Source organism: Seriola dumerili, unplaced genomic scaffold, assembly GCF_002260705.1.
Source record: "Seriola dumerili isolate Sdu_G_001 unplaced genomic scaffold, Sdu_1.0 BDQW01000283.1, whole genome shotgun sequence".
Lineage (NCBI taxonomy): Eukaryota > Metazoa > Chordata > Actinopteri > Carangiformes > Carangidae > Seriola > Seriola dumerili.
In genome coordinates this window covers 406,963-422,227 of record NW_019174538.1, presented here as the reverse complement: position 1 = coordinate 422,227, position 15,265 = coordinate 406,963, and the positions used below count along the sequence as shown (strand labels likewise).

The following is a 15,265-nucleotide window of genomic DNA, read 5'->3' as shown; positions in this document are numbered from 1 at the left end:
AACGTGTTCTAGCGCATATTTAGTCAATGAAATGTACACACAACAGCACATACTTGACCACTTATTTTATTGACATTTTAGGGGAAACTGAGCTTCCCTTGCATCTTAGAGCAATCGCCACTGGTTAGTGTGTGTATATATATATATATATGTATTAGTATATGTCAGTACGTCACTATATGTCAGTATATTTTAGTATATATAAGTATATATTTGTATTAGTATATTCTAGTATATTTTAGTATATATTAGTATATATTCATATATAAAGGTTTTATATCAAAGACACTGTTGGTCTCTGAACCTTTTATTAATTTCAGCTCAGCTGGATGAAAAAAAAGGTTTAACTACAGATGTGACATATGCAGATTGAGTCCAGGTCCACGTCTCATGTTTTAATTTGGCAGCAGCAGTGTTTTCTGAGGAGGCAGTGTCTGATACATATTCAGTATCCACTTATTCCAGTACATAATCTAACTTACAGTATGTCATGCCTACAGCCTAATGAGTAAAATATTAAAATCAAGACAATAGTTTGTCTCAGACATAATTTAAATTCAGCAGTAGAAACCTCGGGATCTGGACTGGAATGTAAAACAACATGTTTGTTTGGATGGACTTTCCAATGAGCACGGGGAAATTATGGAAATTATGAAAATTTTTATATTAAATCCTTTGTTAATGAAGTAAATGATGCTGTAAATGTTCACATCTACCTGTAGTTGTGTATTTACATCTATGTAATGATGTGACTTTGATTTAGTTTCTTATTCATACCTTATTTGTTGTTGCAGTTCTTTCTGAGGTTCAATGGAGGTTGAAATAATTTATTGATTTTTATTTTTTTCCCCAGGGGACCGCTGTGAATTTGACCGGCGACAGGGCAGGTGTGTGCCAGGTGTGTGTCGTAATGGAGGGACGTGCCGGGAGCTTTCAGGTGGGGGTTTCCGGTGCGAGTGTCCTGCAGGAGGATATGAGCGTCCATACTGCACCGTCACCGCCCGCTCCTTCCCGCCCAAATCCTTCGTCATGTTCCGGGGCCTCAGACAGAGATTTCACCTCTCCATCTCATTAACGTGAGTCAAATGGAAATTTTATCTCCTTCCTGTCTGTGATTTTCTTTTCTATACATTTCTATATTTGACAATTCAAATGTGCTTTTCTGTTTTTAGTTTTGCTGTTGCCTCTTTCCTTCCTCTCTGTCAGTTTCCATCCCTCTTCATCAAGTCTCTCTCAGACGGATCCATAACCACTCCTCTTTGATTCTCAGAGCTCAGAGTTCCTCTCCTCTTTACTTTAATCAATTTATTTCATCTCTGTCTCAGAGATCGATCCTATTATTCATGGTTCCTCCACCTCTCCACAGAGAGAAGAGCTCTCACTCCTCTCACTCCTCTTTCATCCTTTAATTTACTGGCTTCACTCACATCTCCTTTGCTTCCTGTCTTTCCTCTCTCTCGTCTCATCTCACATCTCATCTCCAGAATTTCTGGTGACCTCATGCTCTCTCTGTGAAGTGGTCTGAACGATTAGCAGCCCAGTCCATGGACAGACTATTAGTCACAGTTAGTGCATTAATGTAAATGAGTTAAAGTTAGTGCATTAATGTAAGCTCACATGAAGTCATTCCTTTGAAACAACCTAACTGAAGCAGAAATGGACAGTTTTAGCTCTAAAGAAGAGGCCTGCTGTCAGAGCCAGAACATTTGAGCTGGAATTAGTTTTATTATTTTTATTTTTGTTTTTTTAAATGTCTGCACTGAACTACATGTAACCCAGAGAGACACGAGACTGAGATCAGATTTACATGTTTTCTTTTTATTGCTTTTGTTTTGTGTGATTGTAGGTTTTGTACCTGGAAGTAAAAGTTAATGTTAAACGTTGATGTTAAACGTTGATGCATTAATGCTGCAGAGGTCAGTGATCGTCTCCTGACTTCAGGTCCTTTGTCTTTGTCTCGCTCTCCCGCCGCCTGAGTGGTCATGTATGGCAGATCTGAAGTGGTCCTTAAGAGTGGTCAGACAGGGTTATGGGATGGTTGCCATGGGTGATGTCGTTTAATGTCAGTTGCTAGGGTGACTTGGCCTCGGGGTTGTTGCTAGGCTGATGTGGCCACCGTGTAGTGGTTGCTATGAGAGACTGCAGCCGTGGTATTCTTGCTAAATGAGCCTCGGTGCTGTGTCGGTATGTCAGGGTACAACATATGATTTGTTCCACTGATTTGTGACCAGCAGCAGAGGAGCGATCGTAAGTCAAGGACTGAAGTGTGACTGAAGAAAGAGGTTCAGTGTGATCGTTTCTCCCCTGGAAGAATCCAGTGAAGGCAAACATCACGTTTGGGGCAACAGCGGAAACCGATGGTTTAAAATCTGCAGCAGTTTGTAGAAACGTGGGCAGTAAAATGTTCTCTCTAATGTTCTCTTTACTGTCAGTAACTAGTGTCGCCGTGTCCTTGAGGAAGACGGGGATGTAGTTGAACAGATAATAGGGACTTTAAGCTGCTGTGGTTGAAGTGACGTCTACGGCGCCCGTTTACATTCCAACACGTTGCCGTAGTGATGGAAATCAAAGATCGCTAAGCAACAATGAACTCTAACAACGGCTACTTGTCTACTTCCGCAACCGAGTCTCTCTGAACATCGATACAGTCTCTTAACGTGACCTGAGCTGTTGATATTTGCTTTAGTGACAGTTTAATATCAGATAAGGCGTTTGTGACTTCAGCACCACGGACAGCATCATGGTGTCATCCACATACAGCACAGCGAGGCCGGAGAGGGAGGGCGGAGCTTAACGACAGTTTGTGATTATAAGGGGTGAACCGGTTAGCCTGGCTCCTCAGCATCCTTAGTGCTGCTCATATACATGTCCATGATTAACCTGGAAACATCAGTCAGATCAGCAGGTGTCTTTAATGAATGTCATTTAACAAAGATATTGTGATTCAGTTGGAACGATCGTTTGTTCATTTTACTTTCACTGAAATAATGTAAAAATGATGATGATGTTATTTCTGTTCCTCTACGTCTGGAGAACATGATCTGTAGGTCGGGGCGTCTCTGTAGCTCCACAACACTGATGGTGCTAACAATGCTAATGCTAACAATGCTAATGCTAACAATGCTCAACAATGTGACACATTTCACCTTCATCAGAGAAACTGCAGCTGCTGAGATCTGGATATTGAACTTAACAAACTGAGATGTTGATTATATTTTATTAACTGTGCAGCTCTACTGATAATCCTTGAATCTACTAACGGTGTGATTGTCAAATGTGACAAAAACATATAATTATCCTCTAACTCTTTAACATAAGGGAGGGTAAACTCGTCTTTCTCCTGTAGTAGACAGTTGAGCTGTGACTATAGGACGTCATCACGCCGTGGTCGTCCCTTCAACCGTCGCTACTGAACGATCCACAGCACATTCACATCTGGGAGCTTCAGCATCACAACTAAACGCTTTTCACTGTCACAGACTTATTTCCAATGTCTGAATAAAGAGTTTGGTTTAAGCTGATTGATCGTTAGTCAGTGCCTTGCTCTTGGGCAGCGTGACACGTGTCATTTAAACCCAGGATCCAGTTCCTGTTGTTGCTGGGTAAAGCTGCTGTCATGTTATCTGATGGTGACTCTAACAGACTGTCAGCCTCCCTCCCCTGACGTCACTGTTTTATTTAGTGTCCTGTTTGCTGCGAGCCTCACTCCTTGGCCTGGTTTCCACATCAGGGCCAAACAGGACTTAATCATTATTCATGTCACTCACTTTCTCCCAGAGCATTTTACTTCTCCACTGCAAAAAATGTTTTTCCTGTTAGTGCCTCACATGTTTGTGTAGCTGTGACTCTGCCGGTGGAGGAGTGAATGATGGGAGTGTGTTTCTGTGTGGAGCTATGACAGAACTGACATGTCTTTACTGCAGAGCTGCATAGACGTATTTTAAACAGGGAAGTTTCCCCTTTCCTCAGCTGAGTTTGAGTCCCCTTCATCTGCTGAGCTGTGGGTTTAAGGAAAATAAATTGTGATGTAGACGTGATTTACCTTCATTAGGTTTATTGCTTTCAGCACAAACACTCGCGTCATATTATTATTTCTGTCATATGCAGTTCTTTCGCTGCAGAAAATACATTTCACAAACAATAAGCACAGTAACAAGAACAGACATATGGAACATGCAACACAAGCTTCATTTACAGCCTCTCTGCTTCACTGACTCCACTCACCCTCTTCATTTTCTCTGGCAAAGCTCAGGTTACATTATTTCCAGCTATTTCTGGCGGCTTGAAGAGATTAGATCTGCACACTGTTGAACTAAAGCAGAGCCATGCAAACAAGACACAGGCCACAACTGAATAACCGCAGGTTTATTCTAGAGAATAATGACACTGTCAGATAACGGGGGGATACAGTCGTCATGATAGAAGTGATGATACCATCTTCTCCTCACTCTGCTGTGTTGCATTAATGCATCTAACCTTACAGCCACATTGATCTCTGCTGGAGGTTCAAGCCAAGAATGTAAATGCAGATACAAAACAGGAATGAGTAGAAACATTTTTCTTCAAGGACTCAGATATAAGCCACTAGTTCAGAAAGCAGCAAGCAAAGCATTTTAAACCCTCAGCTCCAGAGCTGCTCTGAACCCCACCTCCAACATCTGTACACTTATTTATCTAGTGGGGGGGGGGTTACAGTTTTGATTAAGTGCATACATGAGATATTTATATCCTCAATATTAGAGCTCACAATTAATGGGAATTATATGATAATTATAAGACCAACTGTCTACTACAGGAGAAAGACGAGTTTACCCTCCGTTATGTTAAAGAGTTAGAGGATAATTATATGTTTTTGTCACATTTGACAATCACACCGTTAGTAGATTCAAGGATTATCAGTAGAGCTGCACAATTAATAAAATATAATTGAAATCTCAGTTTGTTAAGTTCAATATCCAGATCTCAGCAGCTGCAGTTTCTCTGATGAAGGTGAAATGTGTCACATTGTTGAGCGTTGTTAGCATTAATATTGTTAGCATTAGCATTGTTAGCACCATCAGTGTTGTGGAGCTACAGAGACGCCCCGACCTACAGATCATGTTCTCCAGACGTAGAGGAAAAAAAATCACGTGATTCAGTGAAAATGCAAAAACAATCAGTGACACTGAAATCACAATATCTGCCAAAATAATCACATGAATTTTTTTTTTGCTTATTGTGCAGCTGTATCTCTTGTTTATCTCGTCTTTCGGTTTTTAAAGTTGTTTTATTTGTTTTTAAAGCTCTTCATGGTTTGGGACCGGCCTCCTTCACGAGCTCTCAGATCGTCTGCTGCTGAGCTTTTACTCGTTATTTTTTACTCGTTAAAATAGACAGAGCAGCTTTTTAACTTTCCTCCAAAACTGCTGCACAGCCAACATTTTTAAACTACAGCTGTTTGTTTAACTTGACTTTTGATTAATTCCCTCATATTTTACTATTCTTACTGTTTTCTGTTTTTATTTTCATTTACATATTTTATCATCTAATGTTTTTCTATTGCCTATTTTCGTTGTCCTTCAATCTGCCCTCATTCTATTGAACTATTTGATTTTTTTTTCATTGTCAAGATAAGAGCTGCATCTCTTTTATGAAAAGTGCTCTATAAATAAACTTATTATTATTGTTAATATTAAATGTGTAAGAATCAGTGATTATTGACCTTGAATTGCTCATTTCAGTAACACAGATTTCATCTCTGTGTTACTCTCCTTCAGTCAGCTGATCTTTTCCAAGTTGGTTTTATTTTGAAAACAGGATGTAAATACTTTTTAAAGTGGACGTTCAGTTCAGTGGGGATCTGATCTGTGTGTCTCTTGCCAGGAGAGAAGATTTGTCATCTGTGCTGTAGAATCCAAAAAACTAACAGTGCTTTTGATCAGGCTGTGTAAACACTCAGCCCCCCCCCCCCTCCCCCGGCCCTGCCATAGAAAATAGAGTAATTATATTATAATTATGAACATAAATATATATTTGTATTTATAAATATATATAAATGCATTATAATTGCATGACTCTGAGCAGCTGGAGGGAGAGGAAGGCTGCAGCAGCATTTATTGACTGTGGCACAGTTTTAAAAGCTTCTGCTCCTCCATGTTAACACTAGGAGTCAGGTTCAGTCTCTGTGTGACATCAGGCCTCGCGGTGTCGGGCTTCCATGTTCTATTTACCACATTAAAAAATAAATGAAAAAGTTATTTGTATATTTCATGAAAAATATCCAGTTGACATATAATTCTCATGTTGCATACAGAATATTTATCGATCAGCGTATTATGGAGGATGTTTTGTGTGTTCTAGTTTTGCCACCCTGGAGAACAGTGGTCTGCTCTTCTACAACGGACGCTTCAACGAGAAACACGACTTCATCGCCCTGGAGATCCAAGAAGGACAAGTGGTTCTGAAGTACTCCACAGGTACTGACTCTGAGTCTGTGCACTGTGCTCAGGTGTTCTGTATTTATAAAGGACCTATAGATTGTTTGGAGTACTCATGTTCATTATGATCACTATAAATCCCAGTCTATGAACCAAACATATAAAAACATGAAGCTACTAATTAACTCTCTAAGCACAGAGGATGTGGTTATATGTTCATGTTCATGTGTGTGTGTGTGTTTCATGCACAGGTGAAGCTGAAATGAGAGAGATGAGTTTCGTCATTATACAGTTAATATTTTATTTACAGTAAAAACAAATAAAAAGTCACCTCAAGCAATGATAAATCGATCAGATAAACGTCTGTTACCTGCTGATGTGCTGACACTACCTTGATCCCTGCAGGTGAATCTTCCACCCAGGTGAGTCCCTTCCTGCCTGGTGGTGTGAGCGATGGAAACTGGCACACAGTTCACATCCACTATTACAACAAGGTGGGTTTAACATGTCAGTCTGCTGCTGTGTCCTGGAACATGTGGAGTGTTGATCTTACCTTTGATCGTACATGTTGTGCTCCTGACGTCTGTTTGATACTTGAGTCATCCTCTGAAGTTTCTGTTGTGATAGTAGTTTTTACTTGTGATGCGACGGCAGATCAGTTTCTCCTCCTTCACACTGACGGAGCACTTTGAATTAATCCGAGGTGTTTGAGGTGTTTGAGGTGTTTGTGTGCTCGTGCTGCTCTGTGGGCGTTTGCTTGTCACCATTTTATTCATGCATCTTCGTCGCACATCTCCTTTAATTTTCTTCATGTTCTTTCATTTTCCTCAGCCAGCTACACGCTATGTGAGTATGAGTGTGTGTCAGGGTGCACATACACTTCCTCCTCTCCTCCACTGTCTTTCCCTTCCTCCTTTCTTTTTCACCAGCAGACAGTAAGTGACGAGTGACTGTGGTGTCTTTCCCATATACAGTGTCTGTTGTTTCTTGTCTTACTAACTCAGTTTCCCTCTTTTCTTTCTAACATGATGAGACTATAGTCTGAGGCTACGTCCACACCCACGTTTTCCTTTTAAAACAATCTTCTTCCTACGTTTCTCCTCCGTTCACACTGTTGGAAACTCTGCTGACCCTGTTTTATTTTGAAAACTCTGTCCCTGTTGTTGCCCGTACAGACAATCTACTTCCTGTTTACACCAGCGGAGATTGTTTTAGTTTGAAAACGGCGTTTTAAAATGAAAAGGTGGTGGTGTGGACGCAGCCTGATGTGTGGAGTTGATGTGGTGATGCTGGTTTAAACTCTGGCTGTAGAGAAAGCTGCTGGATCTCCTGCATGTTGCTGGTGTCATGGTCTTTTCTTGTTTTCTGTTCCTTTCGACTCTGTATTCAATCTTTGTGTGTGTGTGTGTGTGTGTGTGTGTGTGTGTGTGTGTGTGTGTGTGTGTGTGTGCGCGCAGCCTAAGCGCAGTATGAGTGGCGAGGCCCAGGGTCCGTCGGATGAGAAGATCGCTGTGGTGAGCGTTGACGACTGTGACACAGCCTTGTCGCTTCGCTTCGGGACACAGCTGGGAAACTACAGCTGTGCAGCTCAGGGAAAACAGACCAGCAGCAAGAAGTGAGTCCATCTTCCTTTTGTGTTTTCTTTACAGTGGTGATCTGAAGCTCCACACGTCTGTGAGATGGTTACAGGAAAAATCATCTGCTGCTCGCTGCCCACCATGTTGGACATGACACACAACATACACGTAGTGCATTTGTCATATTACGTGTTTATGATGAAACTGACCTTCCAGTTTGTTGTGGTGGAGCTTTAGTGCTCCAGTTATTATAAGAGCTGGACTCAGACATCGATCCAGTGCGATGTGATTTTAATCTGTGAAGCTTTGAACCGAATGACTCGTTTCCCGATGACATCATGAATCAATTAACTCTACATGAATTAACCACGATGTCAACGATCGTGGGTTGAACACCATCTTACTTTTCAGGTCATTATCTCCTCTTGTTTGTTGCTGTTGATGGTTTCATGTCCTGTAGAAGTCGTATTATTCTTCCATGATTCATTCATCAACATGGCGTCAGATCCAGAACGCCGTTCACTCGATCTCATACCCCAGAGGCATGATGGGAGTACCACTGATGCACATATTCAATGGGCCGCATAAAGCGGAAGTAACCCGGAGGCCAGAACCATTTTTGGCGTATACACCAGGCGAGCAATTCGTATAGGATTGAATGGGCTCCATTTTTAGATCCAGCGTCCTGTTGTAATAACATCCATGGTTTCGTTTGGCGCTCAGAGCTTTAGTGACAGGAAGTAAGTTCTAAAAGTTTACCAGAGAATTTCCCTGAGCTTCCTGTCGCCTCGTAGCAGAAGAAGAGAGCTGTTTAACATGTACTTGATTTTAGAATTAATCCCTCAGTTTCATTTCTGACATTGATGATCATCAAGAGTAAATTTATTGCACGAATCTCCGTCACCTCCAGCGCAGCAGCCGAGCGGCTCTGAGCGGTCACCGACCCTGAGCTGTTTACACAGGATGAGCAAACGTCTCTCCAAAGACAAGTTTCATTAAACATCATCTGTGACTGATCAGAGGCTGAACACAGAATCAAATATCACTAAGCAGAAAACCAATAAGGCCTCTGAGTGCTGAGCAGCTCAGAGGAACCAGCTGCTGGTACGAAGCTCTGAGGTCACAGGTGAGAGAAGGTAGATCATGAGTAGGGACTGTCTGTAATTATAATGGACGTGTTTCCTGTTTACAGATGACAATAAAACACTGTGTCTGTCATTATAGTTTATATATGGACTCAGCATTCAGAAATAACTCTAGCTTATTGCAACAGTTTCAACACAGCCAGTGCACATCATAGATATAATAAACATGAACCATTTACATACAGTAGATTCCATCATAGTGAGTTACAGTGTGTTACAAAGAGTCCATCAGTATTTTTTAATTGGAATAACAACTGACAAATCAGCTGACGGGACAAATGACCTCAAATATCTGTTTGATTCGGCTCCTAGGGAAAGTATATTATTATTATTATTACGATTATTATTATTACAATTATTATTATTATTATTATTATTAGGATGATGATTATAATTATTAGTATTATTATCATGATTATTATTATTATTATTAAATGATCACATTGCTTTTTAGAGCTACATTCATGAGAAGCTCTCAGCCGTTTAGTTTTTTTCCCCACATGATAATATAGAATAATATAGTATTATATAGTATGATATAATATAGTATAGTAAAATATGATATATTATAATATAGTATAATATAATATAATATAATATAGTATAGTAAAATATAATATTGTATAATATAATATAATGAGCTGGGCTGGTGGAAAAAAGTGTTTCAATAATAAAAAGTAAGAGAAGGAGACACGAGGAAACAGAAAATCTAAAATCCAAAACAGTGCGACATGAGACATTAGGGCGGGGCAGACAAAGACAGGAAGTAAAAACAACAATCTACTTCAAAATAAAACAGGAAATAAACCAAAGGGGTAAAAGTTGAAAACAGTGGAACCAGGGCAGATCATGACAACAACTGTGTAAATAAATAAATGTGAACATGGAGCAAGGAGAAAGATCTGATCAGACTTTAGTGTGTTTCAGTGTGTTTGAGCCTTTCTGCAGTTTGATCAGTTTAATCTGTTAAAACCTGAGACTGCTGTCGGGTGATGAGGTCACTGTGGAGGGAAGTCTGTGGGGACCTGAGGCTCTAATGAGGCTCGAATGTTTGACATCTTCTTTATTACGTCTGCCTGCATCTCTTTGATGGGCTCGTTAGTCTCTGGTGTTAACGTTCATCTCTTTTCATCCCTCTCTCTCCCTCTCTCTCCCTCTCTCTCTCTCTCTGTCGTCTCTTTCTCTCCCTCTCTCTCTCCTCTCTCTCTCTCTCTCTCTCTCTCTCGGAATCACCCTCTCTTCAGTGTCTCTCTCTTCCATCTCTCTCATTCCTTCTCTTCTCTCTCTCTGTCTTCCTCTTCTCTCTCTCTCTCTCTCAATATCCAGTTATCGTACTCCTCTCTCTCTCTCCCTTCTCTCTCTCTCGCTCCCCTCTCTCTTGTCTCTCCTCTCCCTCTCTCCTCTTTTCTCTCCCTCTCTCTCTGTCCTCTCTTCTCTCTCTACTCTCTCTCCTGTCTCTCTCTCCTGTCTCTCTCTCCCTCTCTCTCCTAACCTCTCTTCCCTCTCTCCTCTCTCCCTCTCTCTCTCCCTCTCTTATGTCTCTCACTCATTTTATTACATTACGACAGTTTTTAAATCCTCTGCGTTGCTTTTCAGTGTGTGTTTGTGTTCGACCTTGTGAGTCTCTGGAGTTCACTCTGCTCCACGAACCTGAATGTCTATACCACAAGTGCTCGACACACACGCAGCACACACACACACACACACACACACACGCACACACACACACACACACACACGCACACACACTGAAGGCAGCCTGTCATGGTGCTGATGTGTGAGCTGTGTTGTGTCAGCGCTAAGTGAAGCTGAAAGAAGAGGAGAAGGATCAAAGAGGAAGGCCAAAGACGCTTCAACACTCTTCTTCTTCTTCTTCTTCTGTTCCTCCTCCATTAGCAGCTCAACCTCCTCTCTCTCTCTCTCTCTCTCTCTCTCTCCGTCTCCACATCCTCCTCTAATGACGCTCTCTGTTGATATTTGCTGTAACTCACTTAATCTCTTGTTTGTTTGACTCGAGCGCCTTTTGTCTCTTTAGCTTCCTTCAGTTCGTATTCCTCTGGCGTTTATTGGCTCCACACACAAAAACGAAAAACCTCAACTCGCACTGGGGGGAAAAAAAGAAAAGATAATACTGACAGTTTCTGTGTTCGTCTTTTCCCGCTCTTACAGTCCCATAGCTGTTATTTTCTGTCTCCTACATCTTCCTCATATTCCCTGTTTTCCCGTCTCTGTACTCGTCTTCCATCTGTCTTGTCATCCGCCTTTACGCTCTCTCTTGATATTTGCTGTAACTCATAGTTAATCTCTTGTTTGTTCATCTGCCTCCACATCTCCCTTTTCCTGTCGCTGTTTTTTTCTCCTCTGCTATTTGTTGACGTCCCCTAACATCCACCTCCTCTCGCTGCTTCTCCCTCCGTCTTGTCATCCACCTTCACCTCCTCTCCCCTGATATCTGCCGTAACTCCTATTTAATCTGTTTATTCATCTGTGTCTCCGTCTGTCTCCTCTTCTCTCTCATCTTTTCAATTTCTCTTTTCTCCTGCTGTTTCTGGTTTTACCCTCAACATCATCATCATCATCATCATCATCATCATCATCATCATCATCATCTTGTTTCCTGTCAACACCCACTATTATACTCTGATTCTTGTTCCTCTTGACATTTACCCCTGATGACACATTTAATCTCTGGGTCTGTTTAATCCCTTTGCCTCTCTCATTTCCTCTTTTCATGTTTTTCCTTTCCTCTCTTCCTCCCTCCTCCCCTCCGTCACTGAGGGATAATCCTCCACTCCTTCCTTATTCCCTTATTCCCTCCTCTTCCTCCTTATCTCCTGCTCCCTCAGGTCTCTGGACCTGACTGGTCCATTGTTTCTGGGCGGAGTTCCCAACGTACCAGACAACTTCCCGTTTGGCACCAGGGAATTTATCGGCTGCATGAAGGAGCTGCACATCGACAGCAAGCCGCTGGACTTGGCCGGATTCATCGCGAACAATGGAACAATTCCCGGTCAGCGCACAGAAACACATGAACTATCAAATAAACAGATACAAATGAATGTAATTAATGGAAACATCTCTGAGTGTCCTGTAAACCAATTATTCACTTCCCAAAAGCTGTAGTAAACATTAAAGCAGGTTCTTCAGGTGAATAGACCTGAAATTTGATTTTCACTGATGAAGGTTCAACAGAGTTCTGCAGGAATGATCCTAAAACCAGGAAATCATTTATCGTGTTGTCACTTCCTGTTCCCTGGTCCTGAAGTCTCTGGTTTGTTGAATGTGTTTTGGTTGATGACTGAAATCAGGTCTGTGTTCAACACGAGCTCAAGACATTTTCACCTTTTATTCTCCAACATAAAATCAGTCAGTAAATACTCCAGTCCTGATTCCTGAAGCTTTCACGTCTCTGTTGCTAATGAGTGTTTAAACGAGACACAGAGGTTGTCAGGGACGTTAAACGTCACGTTGAACATGAAAACTGATCTCTTCACCAGCCCACCTTTACAGCCTGGTTAACTCACCAGTCCACCTTTACAGCCTGGTTAACTCACCAGTCCACCTTTACAGCCTGGTTAACTCACCAGCCCACCTTTACAGCCTGGTTAACTCACCAGTCCACCTTTACAGCCTGGTTAACTCACCAGTCCACCTTTACAGCCTGGTTGTGTTCTTCTGTCAGAGGAAAGGCTTCAGTAGAAGAGTTTAAGTTGAGGTTTAGTGGTGGAGACGTTAAGGTCACGTGACTGGTGTTGAAGTCATGTGACTGTGGTGGTGAGGTCATGTGACCGTGGTGTAGCTGGTTTATAGCCTAACATTAGCTTTTTACTTCTGACTGTATTGAGGCTTCAAACATCCGAGATGTTCGTTAGTGAAGATGATCCTGCTGAACTAAACCTGTCAGGATCAGAAACTGTTGTTTGTAAAAATCCCATTGGCTGTTTGTGGAGGGAAGCAGGGGGGTGATAGCTTCAGGCTCTAAACATACATCATCATCTGAATATCAGAAGTAATTCACTGATCAAAGTGTAAGCAGACATGTCGGTGACATCGGCGATGATGTAACTCTCTGTCTTGCTTCTCATAGGCTGCAGTGCCAAGCTGCCCTTCTGTAAGTCCAGCCCCTGTCAGAACGGAGGAACCTGCAGGGTGAGCTGGGAGACGTTCTCCTGTGACTGCCCCCTGGGGTACGGAGGGAAGGACTGCAGCCATGGTGAGAGGTTTATCTTCCTCCTGTGGTCCGACGGCTCATGTCTCATTTTATCAATGATTATCAATGAGGAGAGACCGCGGCTCAGATAATTGGCAGTTTGAGAGTGGTCGTGTTTTTAAAAATACAGCATCAGCGGCCTTTATTTGATTCCAGTAATTAAGCTCCTAATTAATGAGTGAATCATTTAGAGATGTTAAAATGCTCCAGGTAACACCTTTAAACTGAAACAGTTCTTATTTACACAGCAGATTAATTACAGGAATAAGACACAGCTCTTTTAATGAACTCAGACTCACAAATGCTCTGTTGTTCATTCATTCAGGTTATTTCAGGATTTTCCCGCCGTTCTAGTCCAGTCCTCATTTTGTGTTTAACCCTGTGCTGTATGAGCGGACGGCATGTCAGTGACGGAGAGCTGAGTGAATGAGTGTTGATCTGTTTTAACGAATCAACACAAGCAAAAAGAGGAAACAGATAATTCAGGAAACTGCAGCGTTGCTACAGTTAGCATGTGAGCTAGCTGTTTGTTTCCTGTGTGTAATTGGACCCAGATAAAGTGACAAGTGACGAGATGACATTTTTATCTTGATGTTCAGACCTCCGGGGAAATCAGAGCAAATTCAGTTGTGATTTTAAGATGAAAATCTGTTTTCTAACAGCATCGTCATCATCAGGGAGGAAAGTAAATTAAAAACAGGATGTGACGTGTGCAGCACGTCTTCTTTAAACTCTTTAAATCAGCAGCTGTCTCGTCTATCAGCTGTTGTGCTTCCTTTATTAATAAATATTACATCTTTATAATTATTACTTAAGTTTTTACTTGGTTTCTCTTTAGTCTTTTTATAAGCTCAGAAACAAAAACACAAAAATACTGTTTAAAGCAAATTTAATGAACGTGTCACCGTCTTTGTCACAATGAACCGCTCACAGCATCAGAGCCTGACGAGTCTCTATCATCAGATCATCCATCATTCATTTCTTATTCAGCAACAAAGAAACTCTAAATCTGGTGTTTTGTCTCAGAATCAAAAAACAAAAACTAAATTCACGTTCAGAAAGAGGAAGTGAAGTGTAAAACATTCAAAATAAAAGCCAACAGGACATAAAAGTGTAACATTAAGCTGGCAAAGGATCAATACCAGGGTAATGATAGAAGATTCATAAATGAATGAATGAATGAATGAATGATTACATTAAAAGTACAAAACAATAAATTATTACTTTTTACATTCAGTCATTCATTCATTCATTCATTCATCTTTCTAACGTTACTCTGGTGTAGATCGGTTGCTTGCTAAATGTTACACATTTATGTCCTGTTGGCTTTTATTTTGAATGTTTTAAACTTCACTTCCTCTTTCTGAATGTGAATTTGTCTTTGGTTTAGAATTAAAAAGTCAAATAAAACCATGTTAATTCGGTTTCTGGTTTCAAACTAAATAATAATAGAAAAAATTTGAAAAAAAACAAAAAAGGATCATTTTGATTGTTTTTTTATTTTTTTGATTCTGACACTAAAAACGTTTTTTTCCATTTTGGTTTTGAAACAAAACGATGATCCCAGACTCTGATCAATAACGGTGACTTTTCTTTTTATTCACCCTCGCTCTCTCACCCTCCACCTCAGTGATGCCACACCCCCACCGCTTCCTGGGAAACAGCGCCCTCTGGTGGGACCTGAAGAACGACGTGACCATCTCCACGCCCTGGTACCTGGGCCTGGTGTTCAGAACCAGAGCACGAGAGGGGACGCTGCTGCAGGCTCAGGCCGGCCAGTACACCAGCCTGCTGTTCCAGGTGTGAACACACACTCTCCCCCTCTCTCTCTCCCCCTCTCTCTCTCCCCCTCTCTCTCTCTCTCTCTCTCCCAGTCTCTCCCCCCCTCTCTCTCTCTCTCTCTCTCCCCCTCTCTCT

General features: G+C 41.4%; 1 protein-coding gene across 1 annotated transcript in view; it reads left to right on the top strand.

Annotated features, from left to right (window-relative positions):
* Positions 1–15,265, top strand: part of celsr3 (cadherin EGF LAG seven-pass G-type receptor 3) — a 122,457-nt gene that overhangs the window by 48,613 nt on the left and 58,579 nt on the right. Inside the window, 7 exon segments of the mRNA XM_022757560.1 lie at positions 854–1,076; positions 6,340–6,455; positions 6,822–6,910; positions 7,874–8,031; positions 11,985–12,148; positions 13,226–13,351; positions 14,979–15,148. Of these exon segments, the coding sequence (XP_022613281.1) occupies positions 854–1,076; positions 6,340–6,455; positions 6,822–6,910; positions 7,874–8,031; positions 11,985–12,148; positions 13,226–13,351; positions 14,979–15,148 (1,046 nt within the window).